The 15,353-nt window shown below is 37.3% G+C and overlaps 1 protein-coding gene across 2 annotated transcripts in view; it reads right to left on the bottom strand.

Annotated features, from left to right (window-relative positions):
* The window catches only part of LOC124545094 (protein suppressor of forked), a 146,627-nt gene that overhangs the window by 81,652 nt on the left and 49,622 nt on the right, over nucleotides 1–15,353 (bottom strand). For both annotated transcript variants that reach the window (XM_047123906.1, XM_047123907.1), the window contains exon 3: nucleotides 5,097–5,129. In XM_047123906.1, coding sequence (XP_046979862.1) covers nucleotides 5,097–5,129 — 33 coding nt within the window. The remainder of the gene's footprint in view (nucleotides 1–5,096; nucleotides 5,130–15,353) is intronic.

Below are 15,353 nucleotides of genomic sequence, written 5' to 3'. Positions count from 1 at the left end.
AAAAAAACACACAAGAGTTTCGAAGTTCATTAGCGAAACCAACTCTCTCCCCATAATAATTTTTTGTTTCATATTTCTAACAGCTGTCTCATGATTTAAGATATTCTGTAAACTTTCAGCCAATGGGCAAAATTAGAAAACCCACTCCTAACCACAACGTGAACTGTTACCTTACACTTTCTTGTTTTTGATGCAAATAAGTTCCAAATAAAGCATGTCTCAAGGTTCAGTAACTTGAGGTATTAAACAGCAATGTGTAAAAGGTTCAAAAAGCACTAATGGTACAAAGTGTTGACAAATTTTGCCCACAATAACACAATTTACTACATACCAAGAACATACGAACATTATGGACCCTACACTGAAACTGTTTTAAACTAAACTCTGGTAAATTGAGATGAAATAATTCAATAATAAAAATGTAAGTACAGTGTATTTAAATTTAATTTTTAATGGCCTCTAAACTTTGAAACAACAACACTTATTCCAATGTTATCATCCATTAACTGCTTATCAATTAACATTACAGAACATAAAATCTGTCCAAGACTTTGTCCTCGAGATTCCTTTCCAAAATTCTTAGAAAGATTATTCCTCAAACACACTTTCTACGTGAGCAAGTTTTGGTAATATTCACCTGGACTCTTCAGAAATAGAAGCTTGTTTAATTTGTTTATCCCCTCCAAGACAACAATCATTTTTTTGATCACCTTCAGAGTTCCCAGTCTGTAGGGCAGTGGCTTGTACCTTGAGCCAGCATGAACTTCAAGCTGATCTTATATCTCTGGTCTATACTCTCAGTAATTTCCACACCACATATTTCCTACTTTGAAATGCGTGTAGCCAGCTGTTACAGGACCAAGAAACAATTACTTCAATGTCCTAGACATTGTTTCTTTCCCCAAAAAGAAAGTTTTTGTTCTTAGTTCAATGTTGTTCTAGCTACAAATGCACAAACAGAATTAAAACATAAATGGTTGGTAATTATGGTAGATAACTATCATGTTAATTTTCCTATCTTTACTTATTTTAGCTAATGTAACCATTTATTGAAGTGGGAGGAAAGTATCTTGAGTCAGGAAAATGATCATGGCCCAGTGTACTTTGTAACAGAAATTTACAATATGGCAATAAAGTTTAAAAAATAGAAAAGCTAGACAGGCTTAAAACAATAAAAGTAATTTGTTTCTTTTAAATGTTAATTAACATGAACGTTTTAGGCCTGATTTGTTAACCAGAAAAAAATAGTGTGTTTATTTGGATTTCAGTTTGTTAGCCAAGTGTTAATGTTCAATAAAGTCTAATATTATATGACCTGTCCACTTATTTTTAAGCTGTGGCTCATGGTACAAGACCACATTGTACTTTAAGCCAAATACAACACTTTGAAAAATTATGGTAAAACCTTTTAATAAACTAATTATGTATTGCGAATCATTTGATGAGTAAGAAAATTACCGAAATGGTTAAATAAGCTCATTACAATCCCAATTACTGTGTCTGCTACAATGGTAAAAAGTAATTAAAAAAAAACATGCTACACACAGCTCATCTCCTTATACTTCAATTCAGATTAAAAGTCAATACCTGTACATTTTGATACATGTGAGACACTATCAAAGAGTCTGCCCCCATTTCCACCAAATAATACTACTCATTATATTAATGATTTTGACAACTATGTCCTTCCACTCTCATCCCAAATGTGGACTAGTTTGCCTACAAAAACATTTCTCAAGCCATTTTTAAGACAAATACTATACATCAAATCACATATTAGTGTTTTCTGAATCAATCTAATATTATCTTAGAATTTATGAAAGAAAAAGGTCAATGTACTTGTTTTATAGCAACTACCCCCTGCAAAGTGGTTGACCAAGTATCTCAAGAAGAGACTACTCAGTTCAACACTGTAGAGTTCCATAACCCTTTTAGCATCATCCACAACTGTTGAACCATCATAATACTTTCAGTAACAATTGCAAGAGCACACAAGTTTAGAGCATTTTCAAATCCTAAGAGAGTGCCCCCACACAATCAACACTAACTCCAAAAGCATTGGAGCTGTACAAATAAAAAAAATTAACTTATTGTTGACATGAGATTAGGCTGTTTAATCTATTTACATCTAAACATAATAAGTAGAACATTAGGTTTCAGCAAAACCATAGTTACCACACACAAATAAAAAGAAAATGCGAAATTAATGTGTTAAGTTTATAATTCCTGGTATATATTGTGCTGACATTATTCATGGAAAAAGCTAACTGACTTATCATAAAGCTTTGTGATACTTAAATAAGGGAATATGTCTTGCAGATGCTGCTTTAAACAGTCACAAATAGAAACGAAATTATCAACAGGTATCAATCTATAAGAAATTAACTGGACTGGAAAGAAAAATTTACCTAGAGAGCAAGAATGAATTGACAACCCATCACCACCTGCAGAAACATGTCTGAAATACTGAGAATTTTTGTTTCATTTGGTATCAATTTATTGCTGGTCCCCAGACGGACAATATGCCAGTTTTTCACACTTACTGGTTTTAACAGATAAAGGCAAAAGCATCTGAACCAAATCAAATAAAAAATTACACATAAATAAACGTACAAAGAGAAATTGCTAGGCATTTATAAAAAGAATTAAAAGTAAATAATTAGCAAATTGTTTAAATTGTTTTTCTGTGGGGTCTTTCTCAGCAGAGTAAAATTATAGCAGCATTCTGGACAGAAGACTTGGGACCTAGGTGAAGAAAATGGACAAATCTACTGGATCATCGTAACACATGACAGAGAAAATTGTGATGATGAGTTTAAGTTTCAATGCAGTATCTACTGTTATAACTAGTCTGTTTCCATATCGTAATTTCTAAATGAACTTACTTTCTTCTCTCTCCTCTTCGGCCCGTAAAGTAAAACAAAGTATTATCACTTTCTAGTGTTTCCATCAGTCCTTTTATGACTTTCAAGAAACAGGGCTTTTGCTACTGCTTTCACACATAGGTAATTAATGTTTTTTTTTTGTTTTGTTAGCAAAGTCAACAGTCACTGGGTAACAGATACCCTCAATCAAGGTTTGTCCACACAAATCACTTCCATCAACAACAAAATGTCAATGGTAAAGTATGAAACAACTCAAATCACAGAAACACTAAAAGGCGGATAGTGCATTAAACTAAACAAAAGTAAGAATACACCAACTTTCATCCACAATTAAATTACACACACACACTTTTTCTGCAATCCACAAAATAAAAAGTGCTTCCTAAAACCAATACTGTTTTCTGTAACAGAGTTGATGAGATTTACCTAACACTGCTGCTTTTTGGTTCATTAAGTTGATAAAAATGGTGATATAAGGAGTAAAGTAGATGCAGCAATATAATGAAACACACACACAGCAAAAATAGGCTGATTTCAAAAGTGAAATTTCTGATATTTTTAGAACATAACTTAGTACAAATGTTCGTATTCTGTAAGACATACAAACTAGACAGTTGAAATAATCATGAAACAGACACAAAGTACAACAAAAAATAATCTATAATACAGCTGAAGTATATATCAAACTTCTGTTAAACCATACTGCTTTGCATTTTATTTTTATGCAGTAGAATGAGAGATGTAAATATTTTACACAATGTATTTTACACAACGAAATTACAAATACTACTTGTTAAACAGAAACCAAGTGCAGTCCCAAGAGTTAAAAAAAATGTCTTTATTGAATTCTATATATTACATAAGATCCATATGGGGGACTGCATATGAAATGATGGTCATGGGTCGATTAATAAATGACCCTTTAACACAGCCTTGCAATAAAGAGACACATTGAAACAGAATTTGATGAAATGAAAGAGCTCTTACAAAAATATTAGTTCTCGTTTTGTGATGCAATACGAAATACCATCTTTGTACACTTGATTGGACAGCTTCTAGTATGCGCACACTATAACGGTACAAAAACACACAAAAAAAACATAGGCCGTGTGTGAATCAGAAAATAAATTTTATACTGCAGTTACATTTCTGAGGTAACAAAGGAGAGGGTAGCAGCAGACAGGATTTCTGCTAAAGTTTATCAAGAGACAAAAATTATGTCCAAAAGTTATTATACTAAAACCATCTCAGTAATACACTAGAGCTCTTCCACTCATCACATTCTATCTCTATTAAGGGGAAAATGTTATATCACACTCTCACTCACTCAGAGAAGTTCTTGAATATACACTGCTTCCTACTGAAGCAATCAACACAGTTCATTAAATGTTCAATCAAAAAATTTCAATACACTCAAGAACTTCATTACCCACTCAACAGAGAGGAGGGAATTAGGCATTGTTAACTCAGAAAGTGGCACTTTCTGGCACTTGGCAAACTGTATTAATCAAAGGTACCAAGTCTCCTGTGAAGAATGTTTTGGTGTGTAAGATTTACACTAAATTCTCTCAATTTGCGCACAATATGACCACAGTCATTTGATGAATGCAATAAATTTATTAAAATCTCTTCACCAATTTCCATTTTCTCCCCATCACGTGCTTCATACTACTACGAAAATAAATCATTTTCATGGAAACAGGTACTACATATAGAACTCAAGACACAGTGAACTCCTGTACTATTATGACAACATACTTAGAGAGAACCACAGTTTTTGTTGTGTTTCACAAAGACAACTGTTTAAAGATTTCAATGCTTTCCTCTCTACTCCCAACTTACAATGGAAAATATAAACAAATACAAGGTTACTTTCGCAGAAGATAAACATTTCTGTTACCAATTCCTTTTGTTCAAAACTAACAAGGTAACGCATCGACCCACCAATGTGAAAAGGACTTGCTCAAAGGCAATTGCCAACAAAAATGCTCCACTGAGTCTTGTTTAGACACACACAAAGAAATTTAAACAAAAATACATGTTTCTAATACAAAAATTCTGTGATTTCCATCTAGTCAGCCAAAATTGCCAGAAAACATCACCTCCCAAGTGTTGTACACGAAGTCCAAATGAAAAATAACTTGTCTTAAATGAATCAGCATTTTTATTTACCAATATCAGAAATAAAACATTATCACTAAGATCACATACCTTTTCTACTTTCTCATAATTTCTTGCCTTCATCTGAAAAGGAGAAATACAAACAAATTAATTTACAGGTAGTAATTAAGACATACATAAAATTTGGATGTACAGTCTCAGATATGATTTTTGACATTGATTCAAAATTCTCAACAAGTCCTAAGACTCGGAGATCAATGAACCTTCAATTTTGCGCAGTGTTTGGTCATCATGAAGATTATGGAAAATCTGCTGCGCACTATGTTCTCATATGGATTAAATGAATACAAACAGAGGGCACAATAAAAGTACACCATTTTTAATATCTAAACTTTTACAAGAACAATTGCCCTTAGAAACACAGAACATGACCTTACTAAAATTATATTACATATAATGAAGGCCATCTGACTTCTGAATGTGCTCAGCATTGCGAGATACATCAAGCAAGAGGTGCATGCAATGGACTTGACTAATCTCCAAGACTCGAGGAGAACTGTTGATCATGTTCAGAGAGATTTTGGGATTGCAGCTAGTCATTGTGAACTTCTCTCCACAATATTTCGACTGGACATCTGTCAGTCATCTTCAAGTGAGCCGTCAAAGACTGATGAAGCTGTTCTCTGCTGCACCTTATATAGTGCATTGAGAGTATTACTATGCATGTGTTAAGAGTCACAGTGACCGAAGGACCACACCACACGCTGGCAGTGCCCAAGCTGGTGGAACTGCAAAGGTAAGCTGTCTTTGGCATTGCCGCTCGCTGCAATCATTGGAGTATTCCCGCATCTTCGTCTGGAGCAAATTTCCAAGATGACAGTAATATAATCTCTAAAGAAAGGGCTGCACTACAATATCTCAGAGCATCTGGACATAGTGGTACTGAAGGCCGATAAAGGTACTTCGTTTGTATTTGGAGAAGATGTATGACCCTCCAGCACACGTGCAACAGAAGACATATACACTCCTAAATTCTTCCTCGTTTCCTCCAGAGACGATTAAGTGGTTACGACCACATGACAGCATGCTACCAAGTCTGTATGACCTTCCTTTATGGACTATACTGAGTAATATTGATGCCTCCACGTATGATTTAGCCAAATATGTGCTTGCTTGCCGAGACCTTTGGTTGGCAAATATCAAATACAGAACTCAGCAGATTTTATCAGAACTTGGGCTCTCCACCTATGTAGTTAAAATCTTTTAGCGAGTTTTGATACAGGATCTCTTTCTACATAGGTACCTCCTGCTGATTCCTTGGTACTAATTGGTAAACCGTTTCAGGCATGCTCTTTCCTATTGTATGTTTAACAAAAAATTAACAGATTGACGGCATCATCATGGGCAGCCTCTTGTCTCCTCTGGTGGCTAACTTTTTTATGGGGGAATTTGAGGAGGGAGCACTTCAGTCAGCAGTTCTTAAATCAACTGTTTTTTTGGAGGTACATGTACGATATTTTCAGAGTGGCCCTGCAGAGAAGATAAGTTAATGGAGTTTTTACATCATATGAACTGCATCCATGAGAACATTCAATTTACTATGGAATCAGAGAAAGATGGCTGTCTCCAATTCCTGAATGTTTTGGTTGGAGGGGAGAGGAAGAGAGAGAGGGGGGGCAGAGAGAGAGAGGGAGAGAGAGAGAGAGAGAGAGAGAGAGAGGGGGGGGGGCAGAGAGAGAGAGGGGGGGGGGCAGAGAGAGAGAGAGAGGGGGGGGGCAGAGAGAGAGAGAGAGAGAGAGAGAGAGAGAGAGAGAGAGAGAGAGAGAGAGAGAGAGAGAGAGAGAGAGAGAGAGATCTGAGACATTCCCTTTCTCGTGAGCCCACTCACACTGATTTGTACTTGTACTCTTCAAGTTGCCATCACCCATCCCACACCATGGGACAAACAACATACACTGAGGAAGAACGGTGCACAAAACATAAATGTTGCACTCAACTTCTGCAACCTAGTAAGTACACAACTGCAGAGCATTGTATTGCCAACAGATGTTCAATGGAGTATGACAAAACATCAGTTTTGGCCACAGTGAAATCTTTTTGGGACTCCCCTTTAAAAAATCCAATGAAATATGCACTGCAGAAAATCCAATGAAACGTGACAGCAGCTACCAACTGGATAACGCGTGGAATCCTGTCATCTCCTAGATTAGCTCCAGACGAACACACCAGAATACTTCGATGATTGCGGCTAGCACAGTGCCGAAGACATCTAATCTTTGCAGTTCCACCAGCAAGGGCGCTGCAGCCGGGTGGTGTGGTCCTTCTGTCACCGTGACTGAAGCATGCGCGACAATACCCTCAGCACGCTATAGAAAGTGTCAGTCTTCAATGGCTCCCATGAAGATGACTGGCAGGCATCCAGTAAAAATATCGTGGAGTGAAGTTTGCAACGATTGGCTGCAATCTCAAAATCTATTCAAACATTTAATTCACTGGGAAAATTTTAAATTTCACAGCTGCTGACGAATCACAGATCACAGTGGTACCCTAATGCTTTCAGTCTCTCACAGATGTTGCCATCATTTTGGTGAAAGTGGGACTGTTAAGTTGTAAATATAACATGAATAGATGAGGACATCTACCCACCAAGTAAAGAGGAAAAATTAAGATATTTGGAAATACTTATGTTCCTACATCTTGTGTTTTTTTTCTCGTGTTGCCACTTGCCAAGCAGATTTTTTTTATCTATCCATTGCGGATGCAATTTGTCACCCCATGTCTGTCTGTATTCAACTGATTATGGCCGTGATCTTGGAAAGTGTTTTCTCATTAGCTACGTAATTAGTTTCGACCCACACACTATGCACAGAATTTGTTTTGTTTGTGCATGTGCCAGAGTTTGGATGGATGCAGTGTATCTGCAAGACAGGGTAACAAGGGCAGTCTTTCTGTGCACTGCAGCACCTGCTAGATGGGCAATTACTTCAGACCGCTGCTGTCCCAGCTTGGAAATGCACTATGGGCCACAGAACCTAAAAGATCAAAGTGATGTCTTGATAAATGAAGTCCACATCTGGATTTTGATGGATTTGCAGAGACAAGCACTGTCTGTATAAAAGTCTGCAAACAATCTAAATGGGTGTGTTCCAAATTGTGACTAAGAGACAGTATATACGTTTTACAAGAAATCGACGTCATTTCATAGAAGCTGCTTTTCTGAAATGACATTTAAGATAGTGGAGAAGAACATGCACTGGTGACTGAGGCTACAGCTATGAAATAACTTCATGGTCAGTCTGCCAGAGGATTGCAACACATATAAGGCAAATAAAAATAAACAAAGGAAAGTTACTGAAAAAATTCTTTGGATAGCTCTCTGGCATTTAACAGGGAACATTTCACCATACAGTATTTTCAAAAATTGATTATTCTCATTGGATACACTATTAGGTTGGTCAGTCTAATTCGAAAGACCATGAGTGTAAAGGTTGGGGGTAAATCAAAATATAAAAATAATCTACAAAATTATATCAACGTTTACTTCACAATTTAAGAAATTTTTACCCACTGGGACCGATGGAGTAAGTGGAAGCTACAACTCTAGGTGTACACTATGAATGTCAAGTTCTATACTGACTGTCAACATAATCACATATTACAAATTAAAGTCTTCCCCCCCCACCCACCCACCCACATTTTTGTCTGTATGTAGAGGCCAATGTCGGTAACGACTGTAGGGATTTTGATACAATTTTCACTAACGGGCAGACTGATTTACAAGGAAGGTTTGTGTATATAATTTACTAGTGACCTGCCCCAACTTTACATGAGTAGCATTAAGTATCAACGGCCATATGATCTTTTAATTATATATACAAAGTTTGTTCATGAATCTGTCTATTACTGAAAACCATATCAAAAACCATACAGGACTTCCTGAGATCAGCCCTCACATACAGGCAGAAATAGTTAAATATATTTATAATATGTAGTGACGAGTCATCTGGCCATAGGTACTAATATTACACTTGCAAAGCCAGGAGGGATCACTAGTTACAATCTAATCAGAAAAAATTTAATAAACATTTCAGTAAATCCAATAACTGCCACAAGGCAGCTAGTAAATGCTTAGTTTTTTTCATTTATTATTTTAAAATACCTTTTTGAAAGTATTTAACAGCAATGAATTATATTCTTGGTATGCAGCAATTTGCCCAGCACATTTAAACAAATGAGGTCTATTTAATGTTGACGGAAAACTGTTTTAAGAGAATGCAAAATAAAAGACAATGGCCCCTTCAAGGACTCTAGATGCACGAGTTTGAGCAGAAAAAGAGAAACTTGTCTTGGCACAGGAGGGTGGAAGCTCAACTGGAGGAGCTGTACAGAATACAGAGGAGGCATGAAAACTTACGACATAATGAGAATGTATATGAATTGCCTAATACAAAACCCAGTGCTCCATTTTAAAGTTTTCTTTCGGCAATCAAAACACACAACTGAACTATACCATCTCATATCATGTGGCAAGAATAACCTTATATTAATGACTAATGTCAGTAAAAATATGAATTTTTAACAATGTAAGTTTCATTAATAATTTTCACTAGCACTCTGCCTTAGGGAAAGCAAAATTATTTCCTTCCAGTTTATCATGTTTAGGACTTGCAAGTTAACTTCACAGCAGCGAACTGATAAAAAAGAGAAAAGGATAAAAGCTCAGTTTACTCCGTCATATTAGATAGTTTAAATGTTATAAAACTGCAAATGTAGAGAGATACTGTCTTAATGTGCCTGACAAGGAGACCTTTGGACACCTGAATTTTTGTAATATTTTCTATTTATGGTATGTGAAGTTCAGAACTTAAATATCTATACCCAAAAGCAGTTCAAGGCAACTCTCAAATTCTTGAGAGAACTGACTGAGGTTTTCTGAGAAACTTTAATTCACTAAAATTATGAAGATTTATGCAATGATCCGCATCACGTCAGAAAACGGCAATTGGGTAATCAATGGTTTGCTGTTTCTAGTCTTCTCCCCCTCCCCATTTTTTTCATTCAGATCAAATACCTACTTCATTTAAATAGAACAGACACTGAGGTTCTGTCTGTTCTGATGTCACGAGCGTCCGTCTGGCACTCCCCAGAATATCTCCAACATAAATCACCACACCAATTCAAATAGAACCTAATTTCCTTTTACCTATAACTGCTATTATTACTTAAACCTACTCCTTTGCAATTCAATTCTCAGCCTTATGTATATTTCTATAAACACACAGAATCTCGAAATCTCAATTCAGCAGTGAGGGTGCATCACAAATGCCTATTGATCACCATATGCATTTGCACCCTTACACTCTGTTTTAAGGGAGTGTGTCACTAACATATCTTGCATCTTTCCTCAATTGTTCTGACGGTCTGCACCACAGCAGAGTGACCAACACCATCAAATCCCTGTTCACTTTGTACACAACCACAGTCAACTGCACTTACGGTATACATATATTGTCATCATTTTGGATGTGATCTCCCTCTATATGAGAGTCCCATTTAGTAAAATTAAAATCTTGAAATTAATTGCAGAGAAGTTCAACAGTAGCGCCTCCAAACATTTTAGGAATTTTCGGATGGCACTATTTCCTGGTTGGCAGGAAATAATATGAACAAACCAATGGCATTCTAATAGGTGGTCTTATCACGTCATGTCAAACCTATGTATGGAACACTGACGTAAAGACATTAGACTCCATCGAGTTCAAACCAACGCATTTCTATCAATACGTGCATGACATTTTGTACTGTGACCACATGGAACAAAAAAGCTTAAAGACTTCCTGGAACATTTAAACTCCATCCTTCCTACATTAACACTCCCGAACATTAAAAAGAGGGCAAGCTACCTTTCCTCGACATGTTAGGAGAAAGTATATATAGGGCGATTGTGCTAAATAGGGGAAAAACGCAGGAAATGATCACCATGAGGATAAGAATTATTGATCCATCATTTCTGTACAGTACAATGGAGTGCATGCTATGCTGTGATAAGACCATTAGACGAGGTGTTCAAGACAGTTCCCACAGACCTCTAAGCATGCTTGAACACGACACAGTAACAACGGACACACATTAAAATGTGCCATCCTGCAACCAAATGCTGTCACAGGCAGCATGAACGCATTGTTCCAGTATCAGGATGTCCAGCATGGTCTCTGCATACAAGACTTCTTTTAGGTGCCCCAACCATAAAAAATTTTCTTTGTAATTTTGAACACAGTCTAGGTCTTCAAAAGCTGGATGTGTCCCTCATGCCATGTAAGTGGCACAAAATACATCTTGAGGAGAAATGCAAGGAACATCAGTGACAACCAAGAAGATCAGCTGCTGCGAATGTGCTTCAAATGTAATTGTGAAATGAAATTTGAAGAGACTAGTACTGTGGTGCAAACAGTTTCTGAGATAGAGTAATTATGGATTCTACTGAAATAAAGATGTCAGAAAATCTACAAAACAGAAATGGCGGTTTCAATTTAAATAACGCACACAATTTATTACATTGCTGGCCATCACATCCAACAGGGCTGCAAAACACTAAGAGCATGGACTTTTTGGAAAATACCAGCACAGGCTCTGAAAAACATAAGAGAATCAAAGGGCACAATGGGCACCAGGAGCCTAATTCAGCTATAGATAGTGATGCATGAGCAAACAATAGTTCATAGTCCGATTGGAGTTCAGGCCGCACAGCAGCAAAAGCTTAGCTGTGGAGGCCTGCCCAATAGATGCTATAACAGCAAAACTCACAGCACCTGAAGGTGACAAATGGAGCGACAGCCAAAACATTGTTCATGAAACGGAAACAACTTGGCTGTATACTTGAAACCACACCATTAACATACACAATCCTTAAAATGTCACTTGTTGGAAGGCAATTATGTAAGGAATGAACTGCATGTTCAAACAAAGTAAAGCATATTTGACATATTGACAATGGACAATTTAGTTTTGACCACAAAGTACAAGAACAGTAAACTAAATGCACATAAGCCACAGCCCAAGTCGGAAATTTGCATTGGGGTCATTCCATGTCAAGTGACCTAGGATAAAAAATGGTCCCCACTCTACCATCTCAGATTCGGTTCAAAACTTGCTTTTGTATATATATGTATGTGTTAGGTCAATGTGCAAAATTTTGGCTCACCATTGAGGTAAAATAGTCCCCCATTCGGATCCCCGGGCGGGGACTACTCAGGAGGACGTCGTTATCAGGAGAAAGAAAACTGGCGTTCTACGGATCGGAGCGTGGAATGTCAGATCCCTTAATCGGGTAGGTAGGTTAGAAAATTTAAAAAGGGAAATGGATAGGTTAAAGTTAGATATAGTGGGAATTAGTGAAGTTCGGTGGCAGGAGGAACAAGACTTTTGGTCAGGTGATTACAGGGTTATAAATACAAAATCAAATAGGGGTAATGCAGAAGTAGGTTTAATAATGAATAAAAAATAGGAGTGCAGGTAAGCTACTACAAACAGCATAGTGAACACATTATTGTAGCCAAGATAGACATGAAGTCCATGCCTACTACAGCAGTAAAAGTTTATATGCCAACTAGCTCTGCAGATGATGATGAAATAGATGAAATGTATGACGAGATAAAAGAAATTATTCAGGTAGTGAAGGGAGACGAAAATTTAATAGTCGTGGGTGACTGGAATTTGAGAGTAGGAAAAGGGAGAGAAGGAAACATAGTAGGTGAATATGGATTGGGGGGAAGGAATGAAAGAGGAAGCCGCCTTGTTGAATTTTGCACAGAGCATAACTTAATCATAGCTAACACTTGGTTCAAGAATCATCAAAGAAGGTTGTATACCTGGAAGAATCCTGGAGATACTAAAAGGTATCAGATAGATTATATAATGGTAAGACAGAGATTTAGGAACCAGGTTTTAAATTGTAAGACATTTGCGGGGGCAGATGTGGATTCTGACCACAATCTATTGGTTATGAACTGCAGATTGAAACTGAAGAAACTGCAAAAAGGTGGGAATTTAAGGAGATGGGACCTGGATAAACTGAAAGAACCAGAGATTGTAGAGAGTTTCAGGGAGAGCATAAGGGAACAATTGACAGGAATGGGGGAAAGAAATACAGTAGAAGAAGAATGGGTAGCTCTGAGGGATGAAGTAGTGAAGGCAGCAGAAGATAAGTAGGTAAAAAGACGAGGGCTAATAGAAATCCTTGGGTAACAGAAGAAATATTGAATTTAATTGATGAAAGGAGAAAATATAAAAATGCAGTAAATGAAGCAGGCAAAAAGGAATACAAACGTCTCAAAAATGACATCGACAGGAAGTGCAAAATGGCTAAGCAGGGATGGCTAGAGGACAAATGTAAGGATGTAGAGGCCTATCTCACTAGGGGTAAGATAGATACTGCCTACAGGAAAATTAAAGAGACCTTTGGAGATAAGAGAACGAGTTGTATGAATATCAAGAGCTCAGATGGAAACCCAGTTCTAAGCAAAGAAGGGAAAGCAGAAAGGTGGAAGGAGTATATAGAGGGTTTATACAAGGGCGATGTACTTGAGGACAATATTATAGAAATGGAAGAGGATGTAGATGAAGACAAAATGGGAGATAAGATACTGCGTGAAGAGTTGACAGAGCACTGAAAGACCCGAGTCGAAACAAGGCCCCGGGAGTAGACAACATTCCATTAGAACTACTGATGGCCTCGGGAGAGCAAGTCATGACAAAACTCTACCAGCTGGTGAGCAAGATATATGAGACAGGCGAAATACCCTCAGACTTCAAGAAGAATATAATAATTCAAATCCCAAAGAAAGCAGGTGTTGACAGATGTGAAAATTACTGAACTATCAGTTTAATAAGTCACAGCTGCAAAATACTAACGCGAATTCTGTACAGAAGAATGGAAAAACTGGTAGAAGCCGACCTCGGGGAAGATCAGTTTGGATACCGTAGAAACGTTGGAACACGTGAGGCAATACTGACCTTACGACTTATCTTAGAAGAAAGATTAAGAAAAGGCAAACCTACGTTTCTAGCATTTGTAGACTTAGAGAAAGCTTTTGACAGTGTTAACTGGAATACTCTTTCAAATTCTGAAGGTGGCAGTTATAAGAGTCAAGGGACATGAAAGGGAAGCAGTGGTTGGGAAGGGAGTAAGACAGGGTTGTAGCCTCTCCCCGATGTTATTCAATCTGTATATTGAGCAAGCAGTAAAGGAAACAAAAGAAAAATTCGGAGTAGGTATTAAAATTCATGGACAAGAAGTAAAAACTTTGAGGTTCGCCGATGACATTGTAATTCTGTCAGAGACAGCAAAGGACTTGGAAGAGCAGTTGAACGGAATGGACAGTGTCTTGAAAGGAGGATATAAGATGAACATCAACAAAAGCAAAACGAGGATAATGGAATGTAGTCAAATTAAGTCGGGTGATGCTGAGGGAATTAGATTAGGAAATGAGACACTTAAAGTAGTAAAGGAGTTTTGCTATTTAGGGAGTAAAATAACTGATGATGGTCGAAGTAGAGAGAATATAAAATGTAGATTGGCAATGGCAAGGAAAGCGTTTCTGAAGAAGAAAAATTTGTTAACATCGAGTATAGATTTAAGTGTCAGGAAGTCGTTTCTGAAAGTATTTGTATGGAGTGTAGCCATGTATGGAAGTGAAACATGGACGATAAATAGTTTGGACAAGAAGAAAATAGAAGCTTTCGAAATGTGGTGCTACAGAAGAATGCTGAAGATAAGGTGGGTAGATCACGTAACTAATGAGGAGGTATTGAATAGGATTGGGGAGAAGAGAAGTTTGTGGCACAACTTGACTAGAAGAAGGGATCAGTTGGTGGGACATGTTTTGAGGCATCAAGGGATCACAAATTTAGCATTGGAGGTCAGTGTGGAGGGTAAAAATCGTAGAGGGAGACCAAGAGATGAATACACTAAGCAGATTCAGAAGGATGTAGGTTGCAGTAGGTACTGGGAGATGAAGCTTGCACAGGATAGAGTAGCATGGAGAGCTGCATCAAACCAGTCTCAGGACTGAAGACCACAACAACAACAACAACAACAGCAACAACATTGAGGACCATACCAAGTCAAAAAGCGCACAGTGTGAAGAATTCGGTTAACTTTGTGCATCTTCTGTGATACCTATCACTCTGAATTTTTTTATCCTAGTACAACTTTTGTTGCCGAATGCGGCTAAAGCATTCAAATTCCTTAGAAATGACTATCCATTATGATACTTAGCCTGAAAGTGCCTTCTAAATTTTATCGTGAAAGACTCCAGACCTACTTTAACCATCCTTTTCTATAAGGGA

This window comes from Schistocerca americana, chromosome 8 (assembly GCF_021461395.2).
Source record: "Schistocerca americana isolate TAMUIC-IGC-003095 chromosome 8, iqSchAmer2.1, whole genome shotgun sequence".
In the NCBI taxonomy this organism is placed as follows: domain Eukaryota; kingdom Metazoa; phylum Arthropoda; class Insecta; order Orthoptera; family Acrididae; genus Schistocerca; species Schistocerca americana.
The sequence above is the reverse complement of the archived record's forward strand: the minus strand, read 5'-3'. Positions and strand labels throughout refer to the sequence as shown.